The sequence below is a fragment of the Molossus molossus genome, unplaced genomic scaffold, assembly GCF_014108415.1.
Source record: "Molossus molossus isolate mMolMol1 unplaced genomic scaffold, mMolMol1.p scaffold_m16_p_19, whole genome shotgun sequence".
NCBI classification, from domain to species: domain Eukaryota; kingdom Metazoa; phylum Chordata; class Mammalia; order Chiroptera; family Molossidae; genus Molossus; species Molossus molossus.
Window position 1 is genome coordinate 16,949,654 of NW_023425354.1, and position 16,283 is coordinate 16,965,936.

Sequence of the window (16,283 nt, forward strand, 5' to 3'; positions counted from 1 at the left end):
AAAGCCAAAACAAATAAAGATGGGTGTATTGCCAAAGAATTGCAAAGAAGTACTCAAAGTAATACCTGTACACACTTGGATATATTAGCACCATTACTAAAGGGTGGAAAGAACTCAAATGTCCATCAGTGGATGAATGAAGGAAAAATTGTGGTATATACATACAATGGAATATTATGCAGTCATATAAAATAATGAAGTACTGATACATATTACAATGTGGCTACACCTCAAAAACATTGTACTAGGAAAAGAGCCAGAAATAGAAGGTCTCATATTGAATGATGGAAGTTATATGCAATATCTAGAACAGGTAAATGCATAGAGATAGAAAGCAGATTGGTAGTGACAAGGGGCTTGGGAAGAGAGGAACTAGGAATAACTGTTGAATGAACGTTCAGTGTTCTTCTCAGATAAAGAAAATGTTTTTGAACTAGGTAGAAGTAATGGTTGCACAACTGAATTGTTAACATTTTAATGGTTAATTTTATGTTATATGAATTTCAGACCAATTAAATATTGTTTTCTGTAGTAACCATAATCTCTCTATATATAATTCCCTATTCTTAAAAACTTAAAGCAGTCATCTGTCAAGGAGAATCTCCGATGCTGTAGAAAAAGAAAAAATGTCATCTAATGTCAACAAATATTTTCTGTCCTGGTGGGAGTGAAATGGTATAGCTACTCGGGTATTAACTACCAAGATCAAGGTTTACATACATTATAACCCAGCATTTCCATTTAAAAATGAGTACATATTTGAACCAAGTACAGAAATTTTCACTGCATCATTATACATTATAACCCCACACTGGAAAATACCCAAATATACATCAACAACAGGAGAAAGGATAAATAAACAAGTAGGAGTATAATTGTACAATGGAATATGTAGGAGCAGTGGGAATAAATTAAGTAAACCTATATAGGAGTACATGAATTAATCTCACATACATGATGATAAAGAAGCTGAATATACCAAAATATACATACTCTGTAATTCCATTTCTATGAAAGTGAACAACAGTATTTAAGGATACTTCCTGAGGAGAAAACTATTTTTAAAAAGTAAGAAAATGAGCCCTGGCCAGTTTGGCTCTGCGGTCCAGAGAGACCCGGGTTCAGTTCCCACTAAGCGCGCATACCTTGGTTGCAGTTTGTCCCGGGCTCTGGTTGGGTCGTGCGGGTGGCAGCCACTCGATGGGTCCCTTTCACGTTGATGTTTCTCTCTCTCTCTCTCTCTCTCTCTCTCTTCCTCTCTCTCCCTCCTACTCTATCTGAACAGAAAACGGAAAAATGTCCTCATGAGGATAAAAAATAAAAAAATAAAAATATAAAGTAAGAAAATGAGCCCTGGCCAGTTTGGTTCAACAGTTAGAACATCAGCTCTCAGACCAAAGAGTTGTGGATTTGATTCTGATCAAGGGCACATACCTCGGATGCGGTTTGCCCCTGGCCCTGGTTGGGGTCATATGGGAGGCAACCAAGCGATGTGTCTCTCTCACATCAATGTTTCTCTCTCTGTCTTTCTCTCTCTACCCCTCGCTCCTGCTCTATCTGAAAATAAATGGAAAAATATCCTCAGGTGAGGATTTTTTGAAAAGTAAGAAAATGAGTACCATAAAGTCAGATTCATGGTTGTTTTTTTTATGGAAAAGGAGCACAAAAGGGGAGTTCTAGTAATGCTTTATTTATTGGTTGGGGTGACAGTAACACAATTATTTGCTGTAAGATGAATTATTGAGCTATGCAATTTTTTTGTTTTTCCTACATATATTGGTAGAAACGCCACAGAGATATATTTTAAAATAAAATACAAATGCTGCTCTAAAATACATATGACTCATGACCATTCTTCTCCAACAATGAATATGTAATGAACTATATATAATGTTGGCTTTTGTTAAAGACGAAGTATTCTGGAAAAGATCTATGCATATGAGATTCAATATCTAAATGTATTAATATAATCTCAAATATCATAGTCTATAAAAATGCCAGAAGGAAGCCCTTACATATTGAAAATGTTAGGGAAGTAAAGTAGCATGATAAAGACTGCCATTACTCTAAGGCTTCAATTAATTAAATTATTTAATAAATTAAGACTGTCCCAAGATGAGCCTAAGACCTTGTCTTTGCATGAACAGATTAGGAAAGTGGATTTATTTTTGCCCCAGAGATTGAAAATTAAAGATAAAGGGAAGTAGGACAGTAGGGTTCGGTGGAGAGGAAGAAAATGAGGTTTACCATGCAGGGGCGATCCAGAAGGACTGCTTGATAGACCTGGAACAGGGCTACAGCGACCTCCTTGCTTGGATGTCAGTTCTTGTTCAATCTCCTCCAGCCCCGCACTTTTCTGGAAACGGCTCATACGATTCACAACTCGTGGAGACATGTGTGTTCGAACGCAAGGCTGGCCACCATAAGGGTTGATTGGAAAAACATGGGACGTACCCCGAAGCGTACTGACCACAACCCAGCGACAGTCATGGCTGAAGCAGATGTCTTGTACCTAGAAATGAGATAAGGGAAACACACATGAATTGAAACCACTTGCATTGATCTAAGAGCATCATACACACATCACCAAATATGAACAGAAATGTGTATCTTGTTACCAAATTTACCTAAGATCAAATCATACATAAAAAATTTTATTCTACAGATGAGTTTCATGATGAATAGTGATCAAAACGCCATATCGGGGATTTGATAAGATTTAGAATAGGAAATTATATCTCTTGCTGCATACAGTGTCAAGTCAGAAAACAGGACCTCCATAGTTGTACTCTATAGAGCTATAAGAAAAGATATATGAGTCAAGGTATCTGCCTTCTAAAAAGCAAAGACTAGTTAAAATAAAAATATACATCACACAACACCAAGGAGGAAATTAATCCAATTATTTGCTCAGCAGATATTCATTGGGTACCATGCTAATAGGTACTAACAACAAAGAGGTAAATAAGCAATGATTCTTGGGCTCATAGCTTACCAAGAAGAAAAGACATATAAGAAATTTTTGAAAATATAATATATAAAAGTGAAGTAACTATCTTATGCATAGGGCACAGAGGTAACAAAAAGAAAGAGAAATATAAAATCTCCTGGTGAGACGTGAAAAGGAGTTGGTGAACGTGGATGGTTAGAAGTGGCCCCAAAACATTATCCTAATGAGTGTAGATTATGAAATTGATTTTTTTTTTTTTTTTAATCCTCACCCGAGGACATTTTTCCATTTTTTGTTCAGGTAGAGTGGGAGGGAGAGAGAGGAACAGAGAGAGAGAGAAACATCGACGTGAAAGGAACACATCAAGTGGTTGCCACCCACACGACCAACCAGGGCCAGGGACAAACTGCAACCGAGGTACATGCCCTTAGCGGGAACCGAGCTCGGGTCTCTCGGGATTGCAGGCCGATGCTCTAACCGCTGAGCCAAACCAGCCAGGGCATGAAATTGATTTTTGAAGTAGGATACACTTACAAAGACAAGAGAGAACGACATTCCAACTGAAATATATCAGATATTCCATTTTAGACACAAATGCCTAGATATAAAATGGAAATGATGGGCAAGCAGTCCAGTATATCAGAAACAACAGAGTCAGCAAAAGCGAGAGCAGGAGGTGCTTGCATTTTAAGAAATAATGCAGTCAAGCTTTCAATTTTGGAAGGATAATTCTGGGAGTGAAATCTCAGGGAGTGGATCTGCAGTGGAGATGAAGATAGCTGAAGGAAAACGAGGCAGAAGCTCCCTCGACTGCCAGGAATCCAGGTTCCTAAGGAGAGGTGGGATGCACCAGAGAAAAGTCCCTAAAATACTCTGATAACCCAAATGCCCACCAGGGGATGAATTTGTAGAAAGATGCAATACATACACAATGTAGTATTAGTCAGCCTTGAGAAAGAGGATATCCTGCCATTGGTGGCATGGATGAACCTTGAGCACAGAATGCTAAGCAAGATAAATCAGAGAAAGATAATTACTGTATGATATCACTTATATGTGGATTCTTTTTTTTTTTTTTAATCAAACCTGTGAAAAAAAGAGGGTAAAATGGCAGCTACCAGGGAATAGGAGGAGGAGATAAGGCTGACAGTTTTTAAGGCTATGAACTTGTGATGCACACTAAATAAGCCAGAGTTCTAATGCACAGTATAATGAATATAGAAAATAACAGTGAACTATTATTATGTAATGGGAGAAACATGGCTACAATGGCAATCACATCAAAGTAACATGCTGTCCAATACTCTAATGAGAACACATAAGTTATGTATCGGCAGTGATTGGCAATCACTGCGCATCACATGGTCTCTGTTGGCTGTTGCAACTACTCAGCTCTGCCTTTCTCATGTCAAAGCAGCCATAGAAAACATGTAAATCAATGAGCACAGCTACATTTTTTTAAAAAACTTTATTTACTAAAACAAGTGGCTGGCCACAGATTTATCTAGGGAAAGTTAGTCACTAATTTTCATGACATTTATCTGGCGCTGAATACAGAAGTTGCAGTATTTTCAAATGAGCAAACTGAAATGACCAGTTTTATCTGATACCAGGCTAATGGTGACAACTTGAACAAAATGTCTCTATTTACTTCTATGATTGTACACTTGAAAAAAAAGCCAAGCCCTGGCCGGTTTGGCTCAGCGGTTAGAGCGTCAGCCTGCAGACCAGAGAGGCCTGGGTTCGGTTCCCGCTAAGGGCATGTACCTCGCTTGCTGTTTGTCCCCGGCCCCGGTTGGGTCGTGTGGGTGGCAACCACTTGATGTGTCTCTGTCACATCAATGTTTCTCTCTCGTCCTCCCTCTCTCCCTTCCGCTCTATCTAAAGATGAATGCAAAAATGTCCTCGGGTGCGCCCTGGCCGGTTTTGCTCAGTGGTTAGAGCATCGGCCTACGGTCCGGAGAGACCCGGGTTCGGAGAGACCCGGGTTCGGTTCCCGCTAAGGGCACGTACCTTGGTTGCAGTTTCTCCCCGGCTCTGGTTGGGTCATGCGGGTGGCAGCCACTCGATGTGTCCCTTTCACGTCGATGTTTCTTTCTCTCTCTCTCTCTCTCCCCCTCCCACTCTATATGAATAAAAAATGGAAAATGTCCTCGGGTGAGGATTAAAAAGAAAAAAAATGTCTTCGGGTGAGAATTTAAAAAAAAAAAAAAAAGCCAAGTAAAATTCAATACCATTTTAACTATTTTTTAAGCATACCGCTAAAAGGAAGGCAAGTCATAGATACTTAAGATTTTTCTACATTGACTTAATAATAAACTAAAATAATTGTCCATGTTAATTTGTATTAGTTTCAAGTACACAACATAGTAGTTAGATAAACATATACTTTAAAAAGTATATGTGGCAGGTTTGGCTCAGCAGTTCAGAGTATTGGCCCACGGACCGAAGGGTCACAAGTTTGATTCCTGGTCAAGGGCAGGATCGTATAGAAGGCAGCCAATCAATGTCTGTCTGTCTGTCTGTCTCTCCCCCCACCCCTCCCTTCCATTCTACCAGAAAATCAATGGAAAAATATCCTTGGGTGAGGATTAACAAAAAATATAAATAAATAAATGAATAAATAACTGGTGTCCCCCCAATATTCCAGTACCCACCTGGCACCATTGATAGTTATTACAATATTATTGACTATATTCTCTATGCTGTACTTTATATCCCCAGGGAGACTGGATAAAAATAGATGAAAGCATTAAGAAATAATTGAAAAATAAATAATAACAACTTTTTTTTTTTTTACCACATAAAACAACAAACAAACAGTGCTTTTGAAAGAAGAACCCAGACAATGTTAAATTATGGTAGAATATAAGATGTATGTGGGTGGGATTTAACAGAAAAAAATGTCTGTATGCCTGTGTACATATATGAATATACTAGCTTCATTATAAAACTTCTCTAGCAGTCAAAAAAGCCAACTTTCCCAAATATTAGATCTTCAAATAGCCTAAATTCAGATTAAAATCTTGACTAATATTCCAGAAATGCTCCACAAACAAAATTTATAAGTATTCATCAAAGTACAAGTTTCTATAAGAGCCTGAAACCTTTAAAATAAAATTTAAAAAATTAGTCTGATATACCAAGACAAGATACTTCATTGCTAGGCTATTGCAATACAGGGATAAACCCGAATTAAATCACATGCCTGTCTATTTCAATTACTTTGATAAACAACACATTAACATTATAATTAAAAAAATCTCCTGAGAGCTGGTAAATTTAACTCCCAGGAATTCCAGAATTATGAATAAATAGCCATTCCACAAATGTTCTACCTCTGTACTGTGCCTATGATAACTTTCAACTAAACTGACTTTAAGAAAAGCAAGAAAAAGGGAAGGGGCAGGACAAAGAAAAGTGTAAATAGCAAAACAAGAGAAAAGAAACACAGTACCAGACAAATTTAATATCATAAGAGCAAATGCATTAACACACACCAGAATAAAATATATAAAGAAAAACATCTTTAGGCTTATTGAGTAATTTATGTTCCATCACGGTGGAACTTGAAGCGTGTTATCTAAAACCCTTTTCCAAAACACTTATAATCAAGACCACTTCCTGATCTGTCAATGAAAAGGAGTTTCCTCCTTTCATTTTAAGAATACTTCTGATATGAGGTGGTGCTAACAAATCAGTATCAAGGCAGGAAGACAGAATTCCACCTAAATGCTTACTTAGAAAACTGCTGTTAGAGCACTGAGTCTGCTCTATGACCTTGAACACACATCAGGGACATAAATGAGCAGCGAATGGTCGCTAAAGATATTAGCTGTCAAGAGACTAGAGAAATTTTAATCCTTTAAATAACATTACAGGAGATAACAAGCCATCTACCCACAAAATACAAGATGATATAACTGTTGGTATTATCAAGCAAGCTGGGTGGTTTTTCATACCTCATTAAAAACAAGAAACACTAGACATAATGGCACAATAGCAATAAGAAGATGACATCATCTGCATTATTTTTTAGACTTCAACTTTAGAATATTTCTAGTTAAGATATTCTCATCACAAAACAGGAGAGCTATATGAGAGTTGTATGTCTGATTTAGTAATAAGTATTAAATATGGCAAATAACACTGACCAGGCCAGACAATTGTTATAATTTTTTGTAACATTGTTCTACTAACGAGAGGTATGGAATCCTTCTTGTATAAGATAGTATTTTGCTTATTTGGGACTCCAAGCTAGTATTATCATCATCAAGTAGATTCCAATGCTCATCTGTAAAAACCATTCTTAGCTTGTGAGATGTCAAAAAACAGACACTTGCTGACCCATTTTATATCATGATCATGTGGTAAATGTAGACTTTTTGTGGCATGATAGACCTCAAAGCAGAAAATACCTCGGAATTCTAAAGACAAAGTCAAAAACACGGTAAGACTCTCAGATCAATCAATATTATTCTTATAGTTTCCCAGACACTCCACAGTATGGAGAGAAAACACTGTACACAAAGTCCATGCTGGCTCACTTCACATCTAGGGTTGGGTTAAACAAGTCACTTCAATGTAATATGGGTAAAAGATATAACCAGATGTTCTTATGAAGTTTCTCTTCATTCCACATAAAATTGTAACATAAAAAGACAAACAGAAATCAAGCAAAGAGTACCTTGTTTTGTCAAGGCATCCTCATTAGGTCATTCATTATCATCAATTGAGAGCTTTTAAATATACAAATGTCAGAAATTTGAAGTAATAAAATTCAAATAAAAATACATAGTGTTTAATTGTTTTGCAAATGTATATTAGTGTATATAATTTATCGTTCTTTAAATGGTTCCTGTTTCAAAATGAAGTAACTCCTGAAACTAATGTCACATTGACTGTCAACTCTAACTGAAAAGTAAAAACATGGAGTTACATCAATGATTGCCGAGGGTGTGAGCGGGGCGGAAGATCTGCCAGGAGAGGGCAGGAGGAAAATTTTCTGGGATGATGAAAATGTTCTATATTTTGGCTGAGGTGATGGTTATACAGATGTACTGAGAGGATGGCGAATCGAACACCCATCTCCAAATTTCACTCCCTCACCTGACACCACCACAGACAATTCATACAAGTCTGCCAGGCCTCTCTCACAGTAAGTGTTGACATAGTTGTAATCAGTCTGACAAAAGCAGGATGCCACTGCAGGATTCTGGGAAAATATCCACCTTCCTGATAAAAGGAATTAACTTCAATGATGCTGCCTTTTTCTCCCCATCTTACTGCCTGGAACTCAGTAATTATGTCCAGGGCAGTGGCAACATAAAACAATCATAACGGAAAGAGCAACAATATCAGAGACATTGTTGAGGAACTGTACCACCAGAAGCATCCTTCTTGTAACAGAAAAATAAACCCTGATTTTTTTAAAGCATTGGTAAATATGATCTTGTTTCGGTAGCCAAATACATGCCTAATGACTCAAATACCAATTCCCTCTCCAAATCTCTTTGTAAAAAAAGAAAGAAAACCCAAAAGCAGAGAGAACTTGGATAAGAATTCTAAGCAAGAGTGCTATACTTTCAGAAGCCTATAAGAATGACAATCAAAACCATAAACACAAGTCCCACATAGCAGCATTATTTACAATAGGCAAGATATAGAAGCAACCTAAGTGTCCATCAATAGACGAATAAAGATGTGGTACATATATACAATGGCATCTTACTCAGCCATAAAATATAATGAAATCTTGCCATTTGGGAAAACATGAATAGACCTAGAGGGTATTATGCTAAGTGAATAAGTCAGACAGAAAAAGATAAATACCATATGATTTCACTTATATGTGAAATCTAAAATAAGTAAATAAATGAACAAACAAAACAAACTCATAAATACAGGTAACAAACTAATGGTTGCCAGATGGGAAAGGGGATGGGGAGACAGGTAAAAAAGGGTACAAGATTAAGATGTACAAATTGCCACTTATAAAAAACAGTCATGAGGATGTAAAATACAGCATAGGGAACATAGTCAATAGTCACTGATATTGTGATAACTATGTGTGGTGTCAGATGGGTACTAGACTTATCCGGTGTAAGTTATACAGATGTCTAATCACTGCAATGTGTCTCTCTCACATCAGTCTCTGTCTGTCTGTCTGTCTGTCTCTCTCTCTCTCCTTTCCTCCCTTCTACTCTATCTGAAGATAAATGAAAAAATATCCTAGGATGAGGATTTAAAAAGAAAACTGAGTGTGATGCCTTGCAAGCACCACAGAGCCGGCAGTGCTAATGCAGCCGGCTCCTGCTGCAGCCTGAATTTGAGTGGAGACAGATGAGGATGAGGAGTGACCAAAAATGCCAAAGACTTATGGGTTAAACGGGCCGGGCCATGTTGGGAATAGGGGCAGAAAGAAAGGGAGCTGTCGTGCCAGGACACTCACTGGAGGCCACAACAGTATCATTGCCTATGGAGAAATAACTGACACCAATACTGGACCCAACACTTGGCCAAGGTGAAAATAAAAAGGGAGGGGGCAACACTTCTGTCTGCCCCCATAGTATCTGCAGGCTAGTCTCCCCTGACACCAAACAGGGGATATTGTGGACACCTGGCAGCTGCCGTTGGAACAAATGGCATGTACACATGAAACACACTGTTAATCCACGTTCTCATAGGAGGAAAAAGAGCCCAGAGTGAAGTGTGAGCAAAGTTCAGCGGGGGAGAAGCTCAAGTGATGTGAATGTATAATTGGCATGAATGGCTGAATTGATTGTATTTACATGCCTGTGTCAGAGGTGTCCTCTGCCATGAAGACTATGGGACAAATACACAACTGACCCCCTACTGGGCTTCAAGTCCCTTCCCATGTTATACAACAGAAAGAACAGAACCCCAGTAGGAAAGTTTAGGTGAAGACTTAATGGCTGCTGAAGTGCTGGGAGATGTTATCCCTGTACAACACCGCCACCTGCCTGACCCAGAAGCAAGTACACTTCCGTTTGTAGAGGGCAGCGACTGAACAGCTGGCTGGCGGAGGCTTCATGATCTTGCAGATCCACACTGGGATGGGTCAACTCAAATTTGATGATGAACATGGTGGGAAGGCCCAACAGGGCTTGCTGGTCAAACAGAAAGGTGTGTCCCAGAATATGTTCCCGCCTGGCCCTAGCAGCATCTTGTTTTTCCAGTTACCTTATCACCTACTCCACTGCCTGGCAAAGCAACGAGGCTCAACAAGCCCTTTTTTCACAGAGCTTCCTTAAAGGAGGAATTCCCTGATGGCTAGAATAGGATGAAAGGGAATGGTGACAACAGGCCCCAGGCAGCTGTACAACCCCAACAGTAACTCTGGAGGGACAAATGTAAGGACCAGTCAGCACAGGAGACTGGAAAGCTATCACCTCTACTTTAATTGAGGGGTCACTGTAACAGTGGTCCAACCACAGCCATTTGTTAATGAGTTATTTTGTATGTATTTTTGCTATGATGAATTTTATATTATAAGAATTATTACAACTCAATAAAGCCAATGTTTAGGGAAAAAACTGACAAAAGTCAGGATCAAGGGGTTGCGACTTTAACAAGTAAAAATACAGAAAGTCCAGTAAAATTTTCATTTTGGTAAAAGCATAAGTAGGCATCATTTGGGACATTCTCATACTTCATGTATTTGTTTTCATCTGAACTGACCATCAAATACTATCAATTAATAATATTAAAAAGCTTTTCCCCTTGAAAATTAAACATATTAATCCTATCATTTTGCAGGATCGCTGGGATAAAGTAAAAGTAACACTACCCTGATGTGCAGATGTTTCAAATGCAAGTTTACCGTTTGTAAAAATTAGCATGTTAAGTACAAAATGACTTGTGTCTGCTTGAGTAAGACATTACAGAAGGATATCAACAAAATATTTTAAGGTTTTACAACATATGACTTTACTGCTGAAAACTAGGAATATTTTTCTAGCTACACATGTGCTTTATGAGGAAAATTACTGTCAGATGCAGAGGATATCCCAAGTCATAGATCACAAAACAACTTAATTCAACATAATTAGATCCACATACTTGAGTGTTTTTTCCTTGCCTGATTAAAGTATCCTCAGAGTTCTTGGAAGAATCCAGAATGACATGATTCTGAAGTACTCAAAGATGGATAGACAGATTACATGCCACATAGATTTTATCATCAGTGTTAGATTGTATATATCATTTCAAAATATGGCTTTCAGTAGAAGCTTATAAAATTAATTTTATGGTCATTAACTGAGTTTTCCTTAGATCTTGATGCTTAGTGTTTAGAAATACCCAAGCTTTTAAATTACAAGCTGTGACATAGAACAAAATAACTTTAATAATTTCTATGTGGTTTTCCTGTTAAATAGGAATAGCACTGAAAGTATCAAACATCTGTACCTATAAACATTCGTCCATGTGCAGGGTACTTTTCAAAGGGTTAGAGATGCAAACAAGCTCAAGTATGATCTCTATTTCCAGGTGGACATGTAGGTAATCTGAATGATAAATAATGCTAAAGCAAATGAGGTATTAAAAATAGGTGTAATTTTTATTTTATTTTAGTTTTTTTCTTTATTGATTTGAGAGAGAGAGGAAGGGAGAGAGAAACATCAATGAGAGAGAACTTCGATCGGCTGCCTCCTGCATGCCCCCCACTGGGGATTGGGCCCACAACCTGGGCATGTGCCCTGACCTAGAATCGAACTGATGACTCCTTGGTGCATGGGTCAATGCTAACCACTGAGCAACACCAGCTGGGCTATAGGTGTAACTTTTTTAAAAATCAGTATAAATACTTAAACTATTCAAATTCTTTGAGGGAATTGTGGAGGTAGAGCATACCAGTGACTACTGAGGACAGGATGGGGATTATAAAACCAGAGTTAAGAAACTCAGAATACATATGTGCCCAGCAGCATAACAAAATATTAAATCAGTACGTAAAATGCTCATATAGTAATTGAAAACTTCCATACAAAAGGAACAAAAACAAATGGTAACTAACCATGACGGTAAGCAAGTTCGCTGTGCCAGTAAGGCTCTGTCGAAGAATAATGGAGACGTGTCAAGAGGACACAGATGCCAAGTTAATCAGCTCCAACTGGCCAACTAGGATATTTTGAACATTAAAATAATTATTGAATGATATAATCCATTGAATAAAAGAGGAAGCTATTAAACCAAATGATATATGTAAATAAAACAGTATAGAGTTTGATGAGGAGTGGGATATTTATATAGTTCAAAATTACTTAACCTGCATTCCACCCAGGGCCCAGCACTGTAGACTGAAATGCCCATCTCCCAGTCCTCCCATGAAAGAGGCATATTTGTATACTTATCAGCACATACCTCGGTGCTGACCAATATCCACACCACATTAACAAAATGAAGGATAGAGAGTATATAATCATTTCAATAGATACAGAAAAATAATTAGAAAAAAATCACATCCATTATAATAAAAACTCCCAACAAATTGGGAACGTACCTCAATATAATTAACACCATATATGACTAGCCCACAGCTAATACCACCCTCAGTGGTGAAAAGGTGAAAGTTTTTCCTCTGAGATCAGGAACAAGACAAGGATTGCCACTGTTGCCTCTGTTATTAAACATAGTCCTGGAAGTTTTAGCCAAACAATTAGGTAAGACGAAGAAATTAAAGGGATCCAATTTGGAAAGGAAGAAGTAAAACTGTCTCTTTTTCAAGATGACATGCTATTATATACAAAAAACCCTAAAGACTCCACCGGAAAACTTTTAGAACTAAAAAAATCAATAAACTTATGGGATACAAAATCAAACATACCAAAATCAGTTACATTTCTGTACACTAATAATGAACTATCAAAACAAGAAATTCTAAAAACCAATCCTAGCCCAGCCGGTGTGGCTCAGTGATTGAGCATCGACCCATGTACCAAGAAGTCGCCAGTTCGATTCCCGGTCAGGGCACATTTCCAGGTTGTGCGCCCAGTCCCCAGTGCAGGGCATATAGGAGGTGGCCATTCAATGTTCTCTCTCATTGATGTTTCTCTCACTCTCAACTCAATAAAGAAAAAAAATTTTAATAAATAAATAAAAACAAATCCTAGTTGCAATTGCATTAAAAAGAATAAAATACTTATAAAAATTAAACCAAGAAGGTTCAAGACCTGTTCACTGAAAATTGTAAGACACTGATGAAGGAAAATGCAGAAGATACAAATAAATGAAAAAATATTCCATAGTCATGAACTGGAAGAATACTGGTAAAACATTTAAAATACCCACAGCAACCTACAGATTCAATGTAATCCTTATGAAAATTCTATTAACATTTTTCACAGAAATACAACAATCCTAAAATTCACACAGAACCACAAAAGACAATGAATAACCAAAGCAATCTTGATTAAAAAAAAAAAAAAGAACAAAGTTGGAAGAATGACACTTCCTAATTGTTAACTATATTACAAAGCTACAGTAATCAAAACAGCATATTGACATAAAAACATATGCTATAGAGCAAAATGAGAAAAATTTCAAAAAGGTATTATTAACAAAGACTGCAGCTATCACTAATATTGTTACTTATGAGAGTTCCTAGCCATGTAGTAAAAAAATACGACTGAAAAAAAGTAAAAAATTATCATGATTTTCAAAAAATATGTTCTACTTACAAAATCCAAGAAAAATTACTAAAAACGATTTGATCTTACAATATAGTCTAGCAAAGAAGGAAGATAAAACCAGACCCAGCCAGAGAGGCTCAGTGGTTGAGCGTCAACCCATGCACCAGAAGATCATGGGTTTGATTCCTGGTCAGGGCACATGCCCAGGTTGTGGGCCAAATCCCCAGTGAGGGGCATCCTGGAGGTGGCCAATCCATGTTCTCTTTCATCAATGTTTTTTTTCTTTCTCTCTTTCTCTCTCTCTCTCTCTCTCTCTCTCTCTCCCTTCTTCTCTCTAAAATCAATAAAGAAAAAAAATGTTTTAATGCTACAAAACAAATAATAGCTTTGTCATATCACAGCAATAAGTAATTTTAAAACATAATTCCTAGATGTAAAATTTCTATATTGTAAACATGTGATTTTTAACTGTATTAAAATGTATTTCAATGCAATTCAAATTTTTTAAGAACTCCAAAAAATTCTTTATACAACTCAATAAAGTTACTCTAAAATGCACCAAAAAAATAAGTCCAAGAATAGTTGGGAAAGCTTTTGAAAAAGAACACTGAAAAGTATTGTTTTATTTTCTATTAGACAAATTTCTAAACATACACAAAGTATAGATGGCTATAATGAACCAATAATATTGACATCACCCAGCTTCAATAATTAACACTTGGAAAATCTTGTTTAATTTAGCTCTTAGTTTTGTTATGCCAGAATATTTAAAAGCAGATTAGAGATGTCATACGGTTGCACTTCAGTATAACTTAGAAATATATGCCTAACAGACAAAGACTTTAAAAAGAAAAACACCACAATTGCAGGCCCAGAAAAGTTGACTAATATCGTATAATACCCAGTTCAAGGTCTATTTTCTCCAAATCTCTCAAAAATATTTCTTTACACTTTGTTTAAATCAAGCTCCAAACAAAGTTTACACATTGCATTTAGTTAATGTTTCTTAAGAATCTTATAATCAATATAACCATCAACCATTTTCGCTTGTCATTTATTTGTTCTTGTATCTAACACTCTCCTACTGCTAGATCATTTTTTTTTTTATCCTCACCTGAGGACATTTTCAGATACAGTGGGAGGGAGAGAGAGGAAGAGAGAGAGAGAGAGAGAGAAACATTGACGTAAAAGGGACCCACTGAGTGGCTGCCACCTGCATGACCCAACCAGGGCCAGAGACAAACTGCAACCAAGGGACATGCCCTTAGCGGGAACCGAACCTGGGTCTCTGTGGACCATAGGCTGACACTCCAACTGCTGAGCCAAACTGGCCAAGGCCTGCTAGATCATTTTACATAAATTCTACAAATCTGTGAAGACTTTTGTTGCATCATAAGAAAATAAGCACATTTAATTCATTAATAGTATCTACTAAGACAAAGGTTCAAATATTACCATTTGCATCAAACAGGATTCAAACAAGGTCCTCACTCTATACTTAGATAATATTCTCTAAAATTACTGTTAAGACCCACCACACATTCATTTTTATTTTCCTATAACAATTATTTGTTGTAAAAGCCAGGTCATACTTGTAACGAAGAACTTCCCACATTATAGACCTGGCTAGTTGGATTCTCATGGTATTGCTTAACTTTTCCCTCAATCTCTGTAGTATTTGTTTAAAGTGCTAATTATATCTAGGGGCTGAATTAGACTCAGGTTTAAATGGGAGGGCTGGATAGGAACATTTTCATAGGTGATGCCACACACATATTATTGCATCATATTAGGAAGCACATGATAACTAATGTTCCACATTGGTAATGTTAAGACTCATTAGCTGAAACTACACACAGATGATTATTACGTAAGCCCATTGTTTCATCAGAGATAGCAACACAGTGATTCTTAAAACTCTAACATTTTCTAGGGGGAGGAGGGAATCAGTGGGGGAAAAAGGAGAAACATCTGTAACAAAAATTAATTATTAAAAAATAAATAAATTTTTTAAAAAATATTAAAAAAAAACTCTAACATTTTTTTCCAAGGACATAAACTGACATGCAACATTATATTAGTTTCAGGAATACAGCATAATGACTTGATATTTATACATATTGTAAAATGATCACAAGAATAAGTCTAAATTCTAACATTTTGAACTAGAATTCTTTTTTAAAAAATATTTTTTCTGTACTGATTTCAGAGAGAGAGAGGAAGGGACAGGGAGAGAAACATTGATGAGAGAGAACATCAGTTGGCTGTCTCCTGCATGCCCCCCACTGGGGATCAGGCCCACAACCTGGGCATGTGCCCTGACTGGAAATTGAACAGATAACAAAAATAAAATTAAAAAAGAAAAACATTTCTTCATTAATTATTTTGTTATCTCATTAAATTGATACAAGAAATGTAAATGCTGAATACTTTCCCTTTAATTATCAATTTTCAGAATGGCTAATAAAAAGCAACCTACAGTAATATCCAATGCTTCCTTTTTAAATATCATTATAGATCCATCATGTGTTTCTATATATTTAAGATGTTTTAATCTATTACAGAAATTTTTAATGGAAATTTATGACGAACATCATTTTAAACTATTGGGAAAAGATGGACTAGTAAATAAATGGTGTCGGGTCAATGAGCTCTCATGATAAAGTACATGCAGAAGTATA

At 36.8% G+C, this 16,283-nt stretch overlaps 1 protein-coding gene across 14 annotated transcripts in view; it reads right to left on the reverse strand.

Moving 5' to 3' along the window:
* BCAS3 (BCAS3 microtubule associated cell migration factor) overlaps window positions 1–16,283 on the reverse strand; it is a 517,634-nt gene that overhangs the window by 337,506 nt on the left and 163,845 nt on the right. For all 14 annotated transcript variants that reach the window (XR_004960281.1, XR_004960283.1, XR_004960284.1 and 11 more), the window contains one exon: window positions 2,248–2,512. Coding sequence is in view for 9 of the 14 variants with exons in the window: in XM_036268042.1 (XP_036123935.1) it covers window positions 2,248–2,512 (265 nt within the window). In the remaining 5 variants the exon portion in view is untranslated. The remainder of the gene's footprint in view (window positions 1–2,247; window positions 2,513–16,283) is intronic.